At 40.1% G+C, this 18,508-nt stretch overlaps 1 protein-coding gene across 1 annotated transcript in view; it reads left to right on the top strand.

The window, feature by feature from the left end:
* Positions 1–1,781: 1,781 nt before the first annotated feature.
* The window catches only part of reep3b (receptor accessory protein 3b), a 37,700-nt gene continuing 20,973 nt past the window's right edge, over positions 1,782–18,508 (top strand). The window contains exons 1-2 of the mRNA XM_084341521.1: positions 1,782–2,224; positions 17,517–17,589. Of these exons, the coding sequence (XP_084197647.1) occupies positions 2,193–2,224; positions 17,517–17,589 (105 nt within the window). The 5' untranslated portion in view covers positions 1,782–2,192. The remainder of the gene's footprint in view (positions 2,225–17,516; positions 17,590–18,508) is intronic.

The following is an 18,508-nucleotide window of genomic DNA, read 5'->3' as shown; positions in this document are numbered from 1 at the left end:
CCAACCCCCCTCCTCCTCATACACACATCATATGTACACAAAACACGCACATATCTACATGTGGTCACAAACATGCACATCTGCAAATATATAAAGTCACAAGCTCATAGCTGCACACACACAAGCTCTCACACATGGTTATGTGCTCAGATATCTTTATCTATGCACACAGATGGACATACACACACAAAGAGAAAGGCATGCAAGAGCTCACAGATGGGGTTTGTGCTTGCCAAGTGCTATGTATGGAAACTAATGAATATGATACCACCTAAACAGTGGTGTGGTTTATGAGCAAGACAAAGGAAGTCCACTGCATTTGTACTCCAGGTGTCCAGTTGGTCCAGATGAGACTAAATAAATAAAATCATTTCTTTCTGAATCATCTTTCTCTCGCAGTATTTTATGGTTGTTTTAGCACAGTTTTCCTCATGTAAATGTATTGTATAACGTATAACACATTATAGCCTTAAAATCCTATATTGTGGTGCCCCTGTAGCTCAGTTGGTAGAGCACTCTTCCCATGTACAGAGGCTTTGTCCTCGCTACAGCAGCCCAGGGTTTGAGTCCGACCTGTGGCCCTTTGCCGCATGTCATCCCCCTCTCTCTCATCCAGTCTGTCACCTCTCAGTGCTGTCCTATCAAGAAAGCCATGAAACAGCCCAAAAATACATTTTTAAAAAATCCTATATTGCACAATACAGCAATTTAGATGTCAACATGTACAGCGGGTACAGGATCAAAATATGACTTCCTGGTTAGTGCATGTAAGTATAAGTAAGATATGAATCATAAATAGTTAGAGGTTCATATGTTTTAAAGGATAACTACCGTTTTTTACAACCTGGACCTTATTTCTAGCATAAAATACAGTGATTTACTCACCCAGATAACTTTGGTGTCATTTGGCATCGTTCGGACAAAATTAGATCCAGTGTAGCGCCGTGTATATCTATATAATGCGAGTGACGGGGCACCGAAGCACAGCCTCTATGAGCATTATCTGCCACGAAACTAGTTCATTTCACCAATTTTTTGTTATGATACACTAGTGCTATTCCCCTCTGAGTGCGGGCTTGTCTGTTATCAACGGACTCAGAGGGGAATAGCGCTAGCGTATCATGACAAAATATTGGTGAAATGAACTAGTTTCGTGACAGATAATGCGTTATAGAGGCTGTGTTTCAGTGCCCCGTCACTAGCATTATATGGATATAGCAGCGCTCCACTGGATCTAATTTCGTCCGAACGACACCAAAGTTATCTGGGTGAGTAAATGATAATATTTTATGCTAGAAATAAGGTCCAGGTTGTAAAAAACGGTAGTTATCCTTTAATGTGCCATTTAATTTGGAAAATATGTTTACGATCTAGAAAATATTCATGAAATACATTTATTGTGGCCTTACTGGTTTATACTTATTTGGTATTTTAAAGAAGAAAACCTTTAAATCAGCAAAGACCCACTCGTATTTATATGTGGATGGATAGATAGATAGATAGATAGATAGATAGATAGATAGATAGATAGATATCAAATGAAATTGTCCCAATTATTGATATAATTGATTATTAAAAACAAGGTCACCTTCCATGTCTATGATAGTAAAACGCTCCCCCAACAACAGCGCTCTGAGGCTCCACAGACCCTCATCACAGCTCCTTTCACCCGTTGGTTGGAATTCGCCACGAATCGAAGACGGACCAATCGGAGCACAGATCGGTGAGTTTGAAATTCCACCACTATTACCGCAAACGCAAAAGTCACATGGGCAAACATGGCCAACCAATGATATTTTGCGTTCGTTGTAAACAGACTGATCTGGCCAATGGCCGCTCGGAAGGTTGTTCTCTTCCTGTTGACGTCAGTGGGTGGCGGAGCAGCCTTCTGGTGCCAGAGACTGGAGAGTAAAGTAGAGAGAGAAGGAGGAAACCTGGAGGGAATAAGCGAGTGGCATTAAACAACAGGAAGCACATCGGATAGATAATTCATCTCTTAGCTATGGTTACAAACACAGAGCAGTGAGCTCGTCTCTTCCTCAGACATGGTGTTTGGCAGATGTACGGCAGATAGCTAGCTGCTCCTGGATTCGCTCATCGAAGTTTTGGCTCAAGAAGTTTACAGCGGCTCGGCTAACTGTAAGGCTACCACCGGGACTTCTTCCACTTCTGGCACAACAAAGACCGACAACATGGTGTCTTGGATCATTTCGAGAAGCGTTGTGTAAGTACAAAGACGACGGAGGGCATTTAAAGTCAATTAAAATGATGTTTACCTCATGGAGAAAACTAGGGCAGCTAATGGGACTGAGCTTTGTTAGCTTGCTTGGCTAAAGCTGGTTTCCGTCCTTTGACCAAGTTATGACCTCTGTAAACGTTGACAACACTAAACGACTCGGCCTAGATGAGCAGATAGTTACCAGGCTCCACAAACACGTTGTGGTAGCTGTAATAATGTGAATAGTTGCGGGGCCCGGACTCGAGCTAGCCTTGTGGTTTGTGATTTGGTTGTCAAGCTAAACGCTAGCTTGTTGTTTATGAATCATGGTGTGGCACGCTGCTCATGAGTCAACTGTGTGTCACTTCGGACCGGTGTAGGTGAGGTGGAACTGTTCAGGCCTCTACATGTTCCTGTGTGAAGGAGTGTCAGGTACAGATGTCGTCTTCAAGATATTAATAGCCAGCCCTGCCAAGTTTAACCTGGCAACCATAACGTTGTTAGGACACAGGAAGAAAGGCCTCCCCCAACGAACCTGAGTGACTTTAACCAATTTGTCAGGTTTCTGTATACTTGGTTATCCACTGACATGCTGCTGACATCCCATGTGAAATGTGAAGGAAGCAGGAGTCGGATTCAGATTTAATATACCAGAGATCTGATGACTTTGTGGTAAAATGCCAATTTTTGAAACAGTTTGCCTTTGTCTGATTCTCTGTCTATCTCATGTCCTGCTGTGTTTGTCTGTCTGTGATTATACATCCAGAAACATTAGTTACATAACTCAGTGTAATGGAGGACAGGAATGTAGCGGAAAGGACTGAAGGGAGTGGTGGAAAAACACAGAGTGCCTTTTCGCTTTTCTCTATTGCAACGTTCAAACACGAGCACTCTGTTGTGGGATAATAAACACATTCTTTCTAACAGTTGTCACAGGTTAGTCCTCAGTTCATTCCTTCGTTCAGTCAAGATCTTTGTCTTCAGAAGACACATGAGCGTTATAGGCGTTTCGCAGCTGCAGGCCCTTCATCTCATAACCTGTTCAGGACTCAACAGAAACTTTTAAACATGGTTGAAAGGCTGGCAACCACACATCAGCTTCTGGTTGCCAAAACTGAAAATGTGGTTGCCATTTTCAGTCACCTTTTATAGGCTAGATATTGTTAATCGACCTCTAGTTCCAGCTGTTCTTTTATTGACTATTGGGTGTTTTTATTTATAACATGACATCATATTTTAAGCTCTGTTTATGCTTTGTGTTTAAAGATCTGATTTATTTAATTTGTTTATAATATACCCAGTAACTTAAGCAGTGAAGTCCAGTATTTCCCTCTGAATTGCAGTTTAGTAGAAGTAGAAAGTGGAATAAAAAGAAAAGACTCAAGTGAAGTACAAGTACCTAAAATTAGTACTAAAATGCAAAGTATGTAATTAGGCTAGGGGTCTATCAATCTAAACGAAGGCCAGAAAAGACTACACTGCTGCCATATCGTGATATAACGATATCCAAACTCTCAGATGGCATATAGTCTCATATCACAATAACGATATTTATATATGTTGCACAGCCCTAGGACAAGGTAATGTTATAAAGTTTTACTCATGTTACAGTAAGTCGCCTTCACCATCTTCCTTTCTAACTCTCTGACTCTCCTAGAAGTTATAGCGAGAGGCAATGTTGTGTGAAGGCGTGTTGTTTAATGTACAAGTTGAATAATAAACTAGTCAAACAAAGGTTTATGAATAACTCTGTCGGGCTTATAAACTGCTGGCTTACAGGTACAGATTATGATGTTTATCCTCCTGCTGGAGGGTATGGGGGTGAGGTCAGTAGTCCTTTGGCTCTGGAATCTTTAATCCAGGAATCTGGAGGTCTAAGCTGGGTTGACTCTCCATCAACCTCCATTCAGCTCAAAACCTGACATGCAGTCATTGGCATAGTCAGAACTGTTCATTGATCACTTGCCTTTCTGATTTGTCAGGAAATGTTGTTTCCTTTAACTTCAACTAAATATATACATATTATCACATTTTATATAAACTATACAGAAAATGAATTTCTGAGTAACATGAAACAACAAATATTTTTTAACTCAACATCGTACATCAAATTAAATTAAACAGCTGTGAACTCCATTCATACTACAGTGAGCCCATGTAGAGCCTCTGTACTGTGTGGGAAACACTGGGCAAAACTTCAGAAGATGCCAACAACAACTTTCAGGCTGGGATGTTTTCTTGCATGTTACTTAATTCATGGGTTGACCTCATGAATTAATCAATACACCTTAAATTAGACAACTTTACTGAGGACTTTACTGATGAAGGTCCACTGTTCTGTGTTTACCATGAAATGACAGTTGCGCCTCTCGATGGGAAAATTTTAGTTCGTTTTTAGTTAGTTTTGGGGGGGTGTTCACATACGAAGTCCATTAATTCCTGGTAATGGACACCTCGCCATGCACTTTCCTTTACATAATTTACTACAGCCCTGAATGTAAGCTACTTCTTGCAGCTTGCGTGTTACAAGCACCACCCTGTTGTGTTGAGAGGATGAACAGACTGAAAGGACTACATTTTGTGTTGTAAAGAAGATATTCATATTTTTCATTTAATTTATTTCTAAGGTCAAGGTGTCTGCAGCCAGCTGATGCCAATGCCACTCATTTTAGATACAGGCTGTAGCGCATTCATGTCGAATGGTGATGTATCACTGGAACTATTTCCTCTGTGCTTATTTTATGTGCTGTGCTGCTTTGCCAGCATCTTTGATATCTACACAGTGCACATTGGACTACATGCTAGTGTTTAGGTAAACTCAAGCTGTTGTTATTAATAAGATATGTCAGAATCAAAAGTGCATTGTATTTGAATTAGATGTATACACCTTGAAATATACATTTTTAAAAAAGACAATTTAATTGTATGTAAGCTGGTGAATGATGCAGGGGTTTTCTAACTGGAAGTATTTATAAACAAACATTGTGATTCAGTCTATAAGACCAATATACTATTGTATATAATATATATACCAGCCTCTGATACAAGCCACCTCCTATAGGATTCTGTACCTATGCAGTTGAGGTAAATAAAGGCCCAAGTAACTATTTGAGGAAATAGAAAATATACTTATTCCAGACTCTGTCTTATTTTTGTCGTCTTGGCCTTCATCTGTGACAATAACTGTAATTATCATGTTAAGGACTGACATGTGGGAATGCAGAAGCATAGCTACAAAGAGTAGTCAGACTACCAGGCAGCTTAGTCCAACTAGTTTCATAAAAATTAAAACAACCACCCAAGTTGTTACAATTGTTGAGCTGGTTATAAATATCATATGGACGTGATGACTGATAGGTCTGGTCTGGGTCAGTTGGTTTTGCCAATCAGCAGTTTAATTCGTAGATTGTGTTGTATGTAAAGATTTTTGTAAGCATGGTTATTGTAGCTGACAGCGATGACTGATGCCACTCGCCCGAGGGAGACATACCGTTAAATAAAAAGCTTTACCTAAATGTAGCTTCATGTCATTTTTAAGTTCACCCACCTCCATATCCACGTGTGGGCTCTACAGTCCATGATGCCTTTGGATCCAGGATCCCACCCAGTCTGCATATAAGCAGTGCAAGCTGCTGCTCGTCATCCTCGTTTGTTTTGGTACAATCATATGCAACAATTGACACATGTTGCAAATTAATAATTAGCAACATTACAGATGTGCTCATTTGCAGTTTAGTCTTCAAATAAAGTGGTTCAGATCATTTGGATACGCTGTTTGCTTGTTTTCAACTTGTCTGCTTGTCTGACAGCTTGTTTGTCTTGTCCTATTGGTCTCTTTAAATCAGATCTTAGTTATTAAAATGGTGAGTGTGTACTATGCTGTCACAATGGATAAAATCATGGGGAAAATCTTTCAGTGCTAATTACCCAGAATTATTACTTTTAAATGGACCGCATGCCTTATGCATGTCAGTTGCTCGATTGCTTTAGTTGATAAAAGGTATTCTAGGTTGTCTCTGGTTTTTTTGTGTGGAGATCTAGGCCTTGAAAAATATGCAGAACCATTGAGCTAAAGTTGGAACTTCTCTATGATGTGTTAGGTAAAATCCTTTAATGTGGGAGGAATCTGAGAGCTGTGAGACCAGTCTAAATGATGTATGTCATCTATTTCCCCATGAGGAAATACTCTTGGGATATACAGACCTGGACTCTAACCAGTCTCATTTGCTGTAGCAGCAGTTCTCTCAACAATCCTCCCTCTGTGTTTGTAGGGGAAAAGTCATGTAATCAAATTCTTATTCCTGAAGCTCAAACCAGATGGTGGGAGCTCAAATCTTTAAGATCTGGAGGTTTTTTCCCCCCTCTCTGTTTCTCCCTCCTCCCGCTCGCTGTGTCTCCTGTGTTTTATTGCTCTTGTTCTCTCTTTCTTTCGACTCGCTCTCCTGTCGTCCTGTCCTCCCCCCTCTCTCCATCTGGTTGTTGGTGGTGTACGGTGTCAGGAAACCAGGGAAATTGACCTGGAGCCCAGAGTCAAGGCCTGTCTAAAAGCAACAGGGCTATTTTCTCAGCTGCATGCAGAGACAGGGAGAAGGTGTTGAAATGGGAAGAAGGGGAACAAGGAGGAGAAGAAGGGAAACAGAGAGATGGTAGATTTGGTATGAAGAAGGGGCCCTGCTTTTCACTAAATTGTTTCAAGAACATTTCGGTGCATGTTCATTGTCTTTTGCATGAGCATGGTTTATGGAGACTTGGTAGAAGTTTCTGTGTCAAAGTGTCAATGCACATTTTAAGAGCGTTTTAAAAATGTAAAGAAATGTGTTAGGATACATTAACAAGAAGCTCAGGTTTGCCAAAGTTGATAATGGCTCCAGATGAATCAGGGAAGTATTACCAAGTGAGATCCGTAGATTTCTTTGTTTGATATATTATGCCCTTTTTTTTTTTGCCCTATTCTAAGAGAACTGCTGCTGCTGCTGTTGTTAGATGATGGGGACATGGTCAGTACTGAAATCATCATTTACATGCTGTGCCACTCACAAATAAAACCCAGGTCTGAAATCTCTGGGTAAATATTGAACCTGCGTAATGTAATTTGATCTAACACTTGCACCTCTTCTTCTTAAACACAAGTCAGTTAAATCTGAACACACAGACATCAAACACATACAGCTGGAATCACCATGACTTCCATTTTCCAGTGACAGCAGTATCCTAGATGTTCGTTGCTAATACACGTCTAACTTCATAATCCTTCGACTCATTGTTTTAGATGTTTCCTCAGTGTCAAAAGCAATGCTGTGATTGTTCTTACATCCAGTGCAAACGTGCCAGAAGCTAATGCAGCATGACTTTCCATGAGCAGATTGACCAGCATGTAAAGAAATATAGTCTTTTTAACAAGGCTCAGATGTAGCCTACACCTAGTTCACTGACTCTGCTCCATGAGTGTCTGAATTCTGAGTGTGTAAATTTAATCACTACTTGCTCACTCGATGCTCGGCCAACCTACAGTAATACCACTTTCCACCAAAATTACCAGGTGTACACAAGGTTTTTTAAAAGCAGGTCACCCTAAGCCAACTTTGTATGTCACTAATGCTCCAGAAACAGTCGGCCATTGTGAAAGAAGTGTCTGTAAAACTGTGGATAAATAATTTTAAGCGTCTCAACCCCCGAGACATGACTTGTTTCACTGTCAGAATTTGAGCCATTCAGTCCAAAACCATTTGGAAAAAGTCTAGAAGAGCAGCACGTGTAATTATCTTATCCCCATTTAAGTTAGCCGGGCGCTAAACAGGAAGTTAGCCGGCTCGGGCGATGATCCAGGTGTTTTCACAGCCGGAAGGTGGAGCTTTTTTTGCTTCAAAACTCCACTGAGCAGCTTTCATAGGAATGAACGGGGCTCCACCTCCAACATTGAGTCCAGTAATAAGACCTCCTTAACAGACCGCATCCCAAATTCCTTCTTTATTTACGCGCCACCTCCGGATGTTGATGACGCGTCATCACTTTGCGTGGCGGAATTTAGAGTGTTCACCCGGGTCTTCAATTAGGTCAAAGCCGAGCCGAGGTGATAAAAACCCAGGTCTACTGCAGAGTCAGTTAACCCGGGTAAAAATGCAGAGTTTACACATTCCCATTGCACACGAAAGCTCGATCTTAGCAGGTTTAAGTGTGATTTTTGACCAGTGGAAAAGGGGTATTAGTGCTACTAAAGGTTGTATTAGTGGTGGTTGTGTTCTGACACCATTAGCCAATTTAACTAGCTAGAATCACAGGATGTGCCAGAAGTTGTTCCAGATTTTGCACGCAATGTACAGTGAAGGTTAGGAATAAGGTGGATAAACTGCCCTAAAAAAAGTAATGCATAAGGAATATATGCAAAACTTAAAGTTCTGCCACACCACACCAGTCAGTGATGATGCAAAAATTGATGATAATCGGTGTCTGACATCTCATCTCACCGCTCATTATTGAATAAACTCTTGGGTATCTGTTATATAGGAAGTAGTGAATGAGTGAAGGAGGGAGCGGAGGTTGCATTAGACGTTGTCCCTCATTTTGACAGACAGAGTATACATCTTCAGTCAAAATCAATTATTACCTGGCAAGTTAATAACATTTTTGAGACATGGTGTATTTAATAGCATTTAATTTTCAAAAACAACTTGATCAAAATTACATTTAATATACAAATCCAATTTACAGATTATGCACTCACAAGGGTGTGGTGAGAAAAGAACGTGTCAGCACTAGATAGTAATACTGGGGTTAGGGTTAGCACTGTGGGTATTGGCAGTGTTTAAGTGTCACTTACTAATGTAACACTAGATCGCCCTCACTGTTGTAATCTGTCAGAATTACAGACAGCTTTCAGATTTTTGTGCCAATGCTAAAAAATTCAGTCAATGACGGAGAATATTGTATTAATGTGAACTCAGGCACAGCCCATGACAGAATTACATGTATATTGTATTTGCAAAACCCTATTTACCCCAAATGTAAATTAAAAGAGTCATAGGAGTGACACAGTCCATCAATATTATCTGAGTTGATATGTGAATCATGAGACGGATGAACCCACCCAAATTTTCCTGCCAACAAACCAACCTGCCTGTAGACTAGACCAGACTGACTAGACTCACTACATTCAAAGCAAATTAGGAGCAACTGAGACACAAATACCTACTATTATCACAGTATCAGCAGTCGCCCTTCATTAGCATGTTTAAGATCTGCTAGCCAAACTCCAGGCCTTCAAATTATAGTGTTGGAGAGGAAAGATTTGTGTGTACGTAGTTGTTTGACACTGCTGCACAACTACACAACCAAAATACTGTCCAATATGGACATTAATAGAGACTATCCTGAAACTTCCATTTCTATGTGAACACATCAGCACCCCCCACCAGGCTTCTGTTCTTGTGTGCTTGGACAGTAGAGGGTCTGGGTTGTTGTGCAACCAGTTTCTCCACTCTAAACATGCATACAAACACACACACACACACACACACACACACACACACACACACACACACACACACACACACCAGTGTAAGAGAGCAAAGGACTTACCCTCATTTACAAACTTTCATTTTTTGGGGATGGATGGATGGACGGTTTCAGCAGTATTGTTGTCTACCCTTATGCAAATAAAGCACAGTGGGTTGAAATTACAGAGTGTGACAAAGATATGAAGACGTGAAGAGAGAGGAGAGTATGGAAGCTTTGGCAGCCTGGCTGTTTCTATGGCAACAGCAGGAAAATAAACTGCTGTGGTTGTTGGCAGCTCGCCTGCTGCTGAAGAGACCAGTGTGTCTGTGCAGAAGACTATATACAGTGTGTCTGTGTGGGTATGTTGGTTGCTGTTATTGTGAAATCCTCCACATTTCCATCCTTTACCTTCAGCAGCAGGAGTCCATGCCCCTACCTCAGTTTTATTTACAAACTCATCATTCATTCCAGCCGTCGTGGCACAAAGGGCAAGTAAATGAGTCAAGATCAGGGTGTCAGTGCATCCTTTCCAGATGCTTGGTATCCCTTCAGATTTCTAAAACCTTTGGGAGATGAAATCCAAACCATATGGTGGTTGGACTCAAACAGAACTCTTTTTCTTATGGGAGATATGACTTCCACGCTCTACAATCATCAAAAGACACACGTATTAAGGCGGCATGTGCTTTTTTTTCAGCCGTATGTATACAGTATATATATTGCGATATGAAATACATTTTCACCAGATGACTTGAATAGCTCTTAAGTGGGTGTATTCCATTAATCAGCAACTCCTCATTCCGGCAATGGAAAAAAAAAGTTGTCTAACCTTTTTTGGGTCATAACACATCAGGTATGGATTTAATCTGAAAACTCCACTTCAAGATGAGACCTTTCTCAGGCTGTTAGTTTTGGAGCCATGCCAACGTCCAAAATGTGGCCTGCACCAGACTAGGTGAGCCTTGTTTCTAGCCTAGCAGCTTGCCATAACTGCCTTGACAATGTCACATTGCATGCAACAAACTGGTCAAGACTGCCCTATGCTTTGTCCACACTGCCTGCTTGTGTAGTGCGTGGCTGCTGAGATGCTGCTGCTCACTCGTGTGTCTGTGACACCTTCTACAGATACAGACATTAAAACTGTGGTGAAACGCAGGTGTGATGGCAATGTGACTGTATACAGGTCATTTTCAGGTCTATTTTTGCTGAGAATTAGATGACTGTCTTGCAAGGTATTCATATTGCAGAATCACAGCTTCATGATCTCTTCAATGTGGGCAACATATCGTGAACGTATCAATGTATCATATCGTAACTTACTCTGTGATTCCCACCTCTTAAATAAACATGACGCAGCTTAAATAAGAAGATCACCCTGAAGCCTTATAAAAAGTAGAGCATTGAAGCAGAGATGTATAATTGACCTGGAATAAGAATTCCTTTTATCAGCCTGTAAAGTGCAACAATGTCCTGATGGCAAGCAATGGATTTTACCCACTATGATTTCAGATTTTTCAGAATTTTGTATGCTCATACAGTTCCTTCTGATTTGTTGGTCACATATCAGGCTAAAATCTCTGTGTCATCTTTTGATAGGAGCTTAACATTATTGTTCAAGCTCTTTCTGTCTTTCACTGACAAGCCATTAAACCAGCAGATAGAAGAAAAGGTCAGAAGTTCCAAAAAAAACATACAAATGACTTAGAATAACTTTGCCGACTGAAAGGAATTTAGTTCATGCATAAAGTGCGCCCAAGTCTAACATTCTTGGTTACAAGTCTACATTTTTCTTATGGGTGTTTGGCCCTTCTTATTCACATCTGTGGCCATAAATCACCTTTAGTTTTTTGCAGTATCTATTACCCATTTTCCACGGGTCAAAAATCACTTAAACACGCTTTTTTAATCCACCGTTTTACAGACGCTTCTTTCACAATGGGTCTGTTGTTGTTTTCTCTTCTGTTACAACTAATTCCGGTGCATTCGTGACATGAAACGTGACGTCAGTGACATACACCGTAACGCTTCAGATAAAAATCACAGACGGGCTGCCTTGCCTGCAGGAAGTGGGAATGGGGTCAATAGGCAATTTCAAGTGGGTTGACCCGCATTTAAAAAAACTGTAGACCCACTAAAGTTGGTGGAAAAGCAGTATATCATTGTTGGCACTAGTTGGTGGCCATTTGACTATTTGATCATGTTGAATACAGAATGCTGTTCATTCAAGATTTTACCCGAATACTTTAGTTTCCTGGATCTTATGTCTTTGCATTTTCTCAACTAGTTTCTCAACAACAAATGTAGTGGAGTGAAAAGTACAAAATTTGTCTCAGATGTGTAGTGAAGTAGAAGTATAACATATAGCATAAAGTGTAAATACTTCAGCAAAGTACAAGTGTCTCAAAAAAATGTCTTGATCACAGCACTTTAATCTGACCTACGGTGGCTGAACCACTGCAGTCTTGTCCAGTCATTAAGTGCCACTGCTTTGACATTGTGTCATTGTTGATGGTTATGCATTGTTGCAACTCTTCTTTTAACCCCCATGCGCTTCCTTCAAGCCTTGGGCTATCAAGTCATCAGTGTGGTCATGAGGGAAATTTGAAGTCTGTAAAACATTTGCTGCACAACTCCCACTCATCGCTGATGAAGTGGACGGTCAGACTAATAATGTCAGGCTCCGTGATATGACTTGACCAGAAGTTGTTGGTAGTTGCATAATGTTCCATTTGACTGAGTTCTTCCTCCACTTGCTCAGGCACCGTATAGTTTTGGCATCTCAATTTGGCTAAAGTGCTTGCGGCCGGTACCACATAACTTGGATCAAGGTCTTTAAAGCCCTTTTTCTCAACTGTTTGAAAAGGAAACATGTCATTACACAAGTACACATTGATGACATTTGCTATGTTGCCCCACTGCCTTTTTTAAGGACAGCCTTTGGAAAATGCCTCAGAAAGTGATGTATTACCTGCACAGACAGCTTAATTCTTCCCACTGCAGTTCGACGATAGACTTGGCAGTTGCGGAGGCCTCATTCTTTTGCTTTCTTCATATTCCAGAACGTGTTTTGCTTTGAAGTGGTGGAAAAGATTGCTAGCAATGGAAGTTGCACTGGTCTTTTTTACCATCTCCTCCTGCTCCTCCTCTTCACTATGTCCAGCACTTTCAGCCATTGCGTTGTCACAAAACAAAACTGCATGGGCTCTCACATTTTCCAGACTATTTGCTGATGCAGGCAAATGACGCTGATCCTGCGTCGATCAACCTTTTTTGTCAAGCAAAAAACAACTCACACTGGTGAGCACCGTATAGTCAAATTCATACCCTAGAGCAAATTTATACCTGTGTAATTTTTATACCATTTATACTGCTCACCCTAACATGATGATGTCATCAGAGTTAACTCTGCTTGGGTGAGGAAAATACATCCCATTTCCTTCATTTGATATTTCCTTACTCTTTAGTAAATTTTTGGTTTCCAGACTACCTGATCATGACGCTGTTTTGTATCTTTGGCATTTCTGTAATGACTATGTTACTTTTTGGCCTACATTTACATAGATATTGGCCACGGAAAAATATTGGTCGGACTAATAAACATGTATCAAGTTCAGTGACTGGAATTAGCTGAGGTGTTTAGCTGAGCAGACAGCTTGTCGGCACCTTAAAGCAGCCACGGCCCCTAATTATGCCCAAATTTAAGCCTGAATATGATTTAAACGTCATATAAAAATTCAACCCCCATACATTTGTCATGAAGGCATTACTTGGGTATAGAGGCCACAAACGTTTTTTGTACCAGACTGTAAACATGTTTATTTCTACTGTAAAGTTGGGCCTTTTAACATGGGCTCTTACGGAGATTGGCCATTTGAGGAACTGCAGATTTTGGTACTTCCGCAGTGCAGTGTCTTCAGTTCTCAGAACGAGAGTTTGGCACTTGGTAGTGTTACATAATACATTTTGGTGGAAAATCAATATAGAAATTATGAATGTAAATTAGACAGAAATGTCAGTGTTGGGCCAGTGAATACGTGAAAAAGTTACAAAAAAAATCTGTTATGACCACACAATAGTACCACTGTGTGATTGGTAAAATTTGTTCACAATGGACTAAAACAAAAGAATAGCTTTCACAGTCGTGTTTTGTCGGATCGCCCATCTCTAGACTCTGCTGCATTTATTCTGACCATTTTTAAAAAGATAATTTCTCTCCTGAGTATTCCTGGTTACATGATCGGTCTTGAAAATTGGGAAAAGCTCTTGAAATGCACCAATTAGTATCAGCGGTGATGGCTGAGTATGCACACATTTGGTTTTCCAGCTGAACAGATCCAGACCCAGATCTAGCATGCATACTCCGCAGATCTGCAGAGAACACACTGTGCTTTAGTCATAGCAAGCTCAGTGAGCCGGGCGGGGGGAGGAGGAAGAAGGAGCAGAAGAATGTTAGAGAGAGGGATTGGAGGGAAGGAGTGTCGGGCTATAAATTGATCTAGTTGTTTTTCTTGCTCACACACAGACAGACTCACACACACACTGTTCTGTCGGGAAGAATATAGTGTGCAGCTGAGAGCCGAGAGGTTGGACAAACTGCCCTTGTTACTGTGTTCTTCTGTGAGTGAGGGTGTGGATATTCATTCTTTTGTTAGTGCTTTAACTGTGTGTGTGTGTGAGAGAGGGAGAGAGAGAGAGTCAGGATAGAGACATAGCTCTGTTGATTTCAGTAGATGGTGTACAACAGCCACATAGACCTATAGTCTTACTCAGTCATTTATTCAGAATTGTAATGCTTCTCACCGTTGAGGCGAAGACAACAATAATATCTGTAGTATCTCTGCATATGGAAGTCTGTTTCTTATAGCACTGCTGGAAGCAAAGTAGGAAAAGCTTTCCACAAGTTTCCCCACATTTTTTTGGTTTTCAAGCCCATGGATTTACTGTTTTTGTTCAGATTCACAGCTAAGACTGAATATTTCAGCAGCTGGTTCATAATGGAGTATTAAGAGTCCCATATTTTTCTCAGGAGTTGGTCGAGACTATACAATAGCTGAAAGACAGTGAAGATGGTTGTACATTCATCAGGTGGACTCAAAGACTAAACTCATGCTAATTTCTCAGCAACTGCTGGATGTGTAAATAGGAAACAGTTTGCTTACATGTTTGCCATAACAACTGCATGCAGAAATAATATCCTAGTGTTGTGATTATAGTTTTTTCTGCTGTGCCCAGTTGGCAAAGAAAAATAATCAATTTAAAGAGCTTTAGAGAGATTTTAGAGATGCAACCAGCTGATGTGCCACAGGCCAATCCAATGTTTATGAACTTGCTGGGAAGCACAAACTGGAGGAGACCCACGCTGAGCGTGACTTCTACTTCACATTAGCCATTTTCACCTGGAGCTAACGTCTGCAGCCATAAAAAATAACTGTTACAGCAGCCCAGCTAATCAGCCAAGATCTGAGGAGGCACTGTCAACTCTGCTGTCCAGAGTCAATAAATGCCTTGTCTTAAAGCTGCTATGTGAAAACAATATTATCGTAAATTACAAATGTGTAAGGCACTGCAGATGGATTGTTTTGTTTTTATAATATTCATGTATTGAGAAGATGCAGCTTTTATTTTGTAGACTGCTGTAGTCTGATTATTGAACTTAATGAATAAACAAGGAATTTAAACGATGAAAAGTAGCATGTGCAGTAATATAGATCATTTAGGATGCCATACACTGAGATGCATCGAGAATCGTTTTGCATTCGAATTGTTGACAGCTGAATCGTAATCGAATCATGAGGCCAGTGAAGATGTAACAACATCATGATTTTGCTTTTTACAGTTAAAATTACTAACTGTGATGCAAAAATGATTTTTCCCTCTAATCATGAGTCCTATCACAATATATCTGAAAATAATTTCCATGGTTGGTTTAACATATGCTGTTTGTGTTTTACTCGGCTTAGCTTTCAGTGGCTCTTTGCTCTTTTGTACAATATAGTTACTCCCAAATAGTCATGGATGATGACTTCCATTCTGTTGACATTAACATTCAAATGATGAATATGTTATTTCTATAGCAAATACTGTGTGTATCTAAGTACAAAAGAAGAGTTCAGTATATGAAGGTAGTGCTGAAACATGCAGTAGACCAGACATGGACCCAAACCCTGCATTACCACTAACCACTGCTGCTACAGAAGATTACAGAGGAAACATTGAGTCATTGTCTTGTGTTCCAGTGGTTTTCAGACTGTGGGTCAGGACCCAACACCCGATCATAGCGGGATATAAATAAGTCCCCAGATTGTTCTGCACGAACAGATGATGGCTTTTAGCTGGAAAATTATAATTTTGTATGTAAGCCTCAGTTTGCATTTAGGATTATACTGTATTGCCATTTGGTTTGAGTGTAACATCCCCTTTATAAGTGAATGGACAAACCGCTGTAGAAAAAAGACAGTGAACATGGAGACTGATGCTTTACTGCACTTTTTTTTTTTTTTAACTGCACTTTAATGTAAACAAAGGGATTGTATCTATCAGTGTTTCTCCCAAAATGTGAAAACCAGCCAACAAAATCTTGATTTTTGATGCAAACAGACCTGATATATTTTGCTCTAAACTTACGCCGGCAGTGTAAACTTGTAAGAATGGTCCATCACATATAGCCCTGTAAGCAAATGTCCTGTGTATAGCTATTTACAGCTGTATCTCCAAATCATGCTTCAATGTGAGTAGCTAAACAATGAGACATCAAAATGAGAGCACTGTATTAGAGCCTGATCGGTACTTGATGCCGACACCGCTGTTGGGGAGTAAACTATTCAGATATCAATATATCGGCTGACATACACATATTTTTTGCAGTGATCCCTCGAATGTGATAATCAAACACTTGTGACAGCGATATGTTACAAAGACATGATATTTTATAGTTTAACAAAAAACAAAAATGGCATCAGTGCACTGAAACAGTAAACTTGCCAAACATCTCTTATTGCATTATAGTGTAAAAAAGTATTCTTATTGGTGCATATTTTACAACATATAAATCAATACAGATATATCTGTGTTAGGCTGATATTGGTATATCGGCCTATCACAGATTGGTCGGCATCTACACTATACCTCACTCATTACCTTATGCGCCAGATGGTGTGTCACACAGAACTATCTGGGAAGGCGCTGCAAGAGACAGTTTGGAATAGGGTAGGCACACAAAAAATACTTGGCAGGTGATTGGATGAACCATCTGTCCATCACCATCTATCATGGGCTAACTTCACCAATCAGGTCAACAGTAAGAGAGCGATACCACCGCCAGAGCCAGTTGTTAAATCAAAGTCCTCTCATCAATGTTTTCATGGAGAAAAGCCTTCACTGCCATTCTTTGCTCTTCTTTCAATGAAATATACTCACCAGTTCTGATAGAACTGATGCAAGCAGCATTTACACTAACCTGCTATTTTCAAATTAACAGTCCCTTTCTCTTGCTGGTCTTCAACACTTAAAACACGTCCATAGCTCTCAGTAGTTCCTCATAGGATGTCGATTTTATCAACCACTTTGTGTTCAGATACAAATACATAGCTGGAAGCCTGGCAAGATGGATCCATCTGCCTCACAAGGCAACACATTGAACCAGAAATATCACTGTTGTCAGGATGTTGAACATTTCAGCAGTATGTCTGTGTTTCCAGGTTTGCAAATCTGCAAGAAATAGTAGTAAATTACTAATTGTGGTTATTTAACATGTGATTGTGATAGAAATGATAAGCTTCATGTTGTGTTTTCTCTCTCCCTGCAGGCTGGTGTTTGGGACTCTGTATCCTGCGTACTACTCATATAAAGCTGTCAAGACCAAAAATGTCAAGGAATATGTAAGTTCATGAGCATTACTCAGCATGACGGCATTACGGCACACACATGGAAACTAACCCCAATTTACGCTTAAAGGTACATGTGTATGTAAAGGGTTTGAGAGTTTGAGGCAACTATCCAAAGTTACCAGCATTATGAATGTTCATTAACCTGCTACATTTAAGTTTAGGGATGCACAGATTAGTGACTGACCAATCAGTATTGACCAATATTCGCCTTCTTGACTGCTATTGGCCTTTCGGCAAATAAGATGGCATTCACTAATGTCAGTTGCAGATGTTTCGTCTCAACAATTTTGTGCTGGCACATTCATGAGCTGCTGTGTTGTGACATCCCTGCTATTAGTTTGCAAGGCTATGTTAGTACTGAAAATGTTTAATCAGTGGGTAGGTAGTTGTATAGCAGACTAAAAAGGCTCTTGAAGCAGTTACTTAAAACACAACAATCTTTTACATGTGAAAGAAGCTCAGATTAAAGGTTGTTTCATAAATTAGTATGATTGAATTTGTGCTCTTTCAAAGATAGTGTAATCAAGGGCTGAATGACTTCAAAACAGTTCAGTTATTTTTCATAATGAAGATTCATTTGTTTGCTTGGCACTAAAGGGGGAAAAATTAACAACACAAAGATTAAATAAAACAACACAAAAACATTAGTATATGCTATTATTATATGCAAAATGGTTATTTTAATCATCAGTATTGGTATCAGCCAAGACTTCACAATCGGTGCGTCATTATTTAATTTCTGTCTGTGTCTGGTGGGGTTTGCAAGTCAAATGTGCGTGTACATGCATGCGTGTGAACCATGTCCGGACAGATACGTGTTATGTTTCCGTGCAGTTGTTGAAGCAAACAGGTTAGATAGGCTCCTTCTCCTGTAATAGACCTCTTTCAACTAACACAATTTATTTGTTTA

Source organism: Pagrus pagrus (genome assembly GCF_965226575.1).
Source record: "Pagrus pagrus genome assembly, chromosome: 21".
Lineage (NCBI taxonomy): Eukaryota > Metazoa > Chordata > Actinopteri > Spariformes > Sparidae > Pagrus > Pagrus pagrus.
This window is presented reverse-complemented; position numbering and strand designations above follow the sequence as displayed.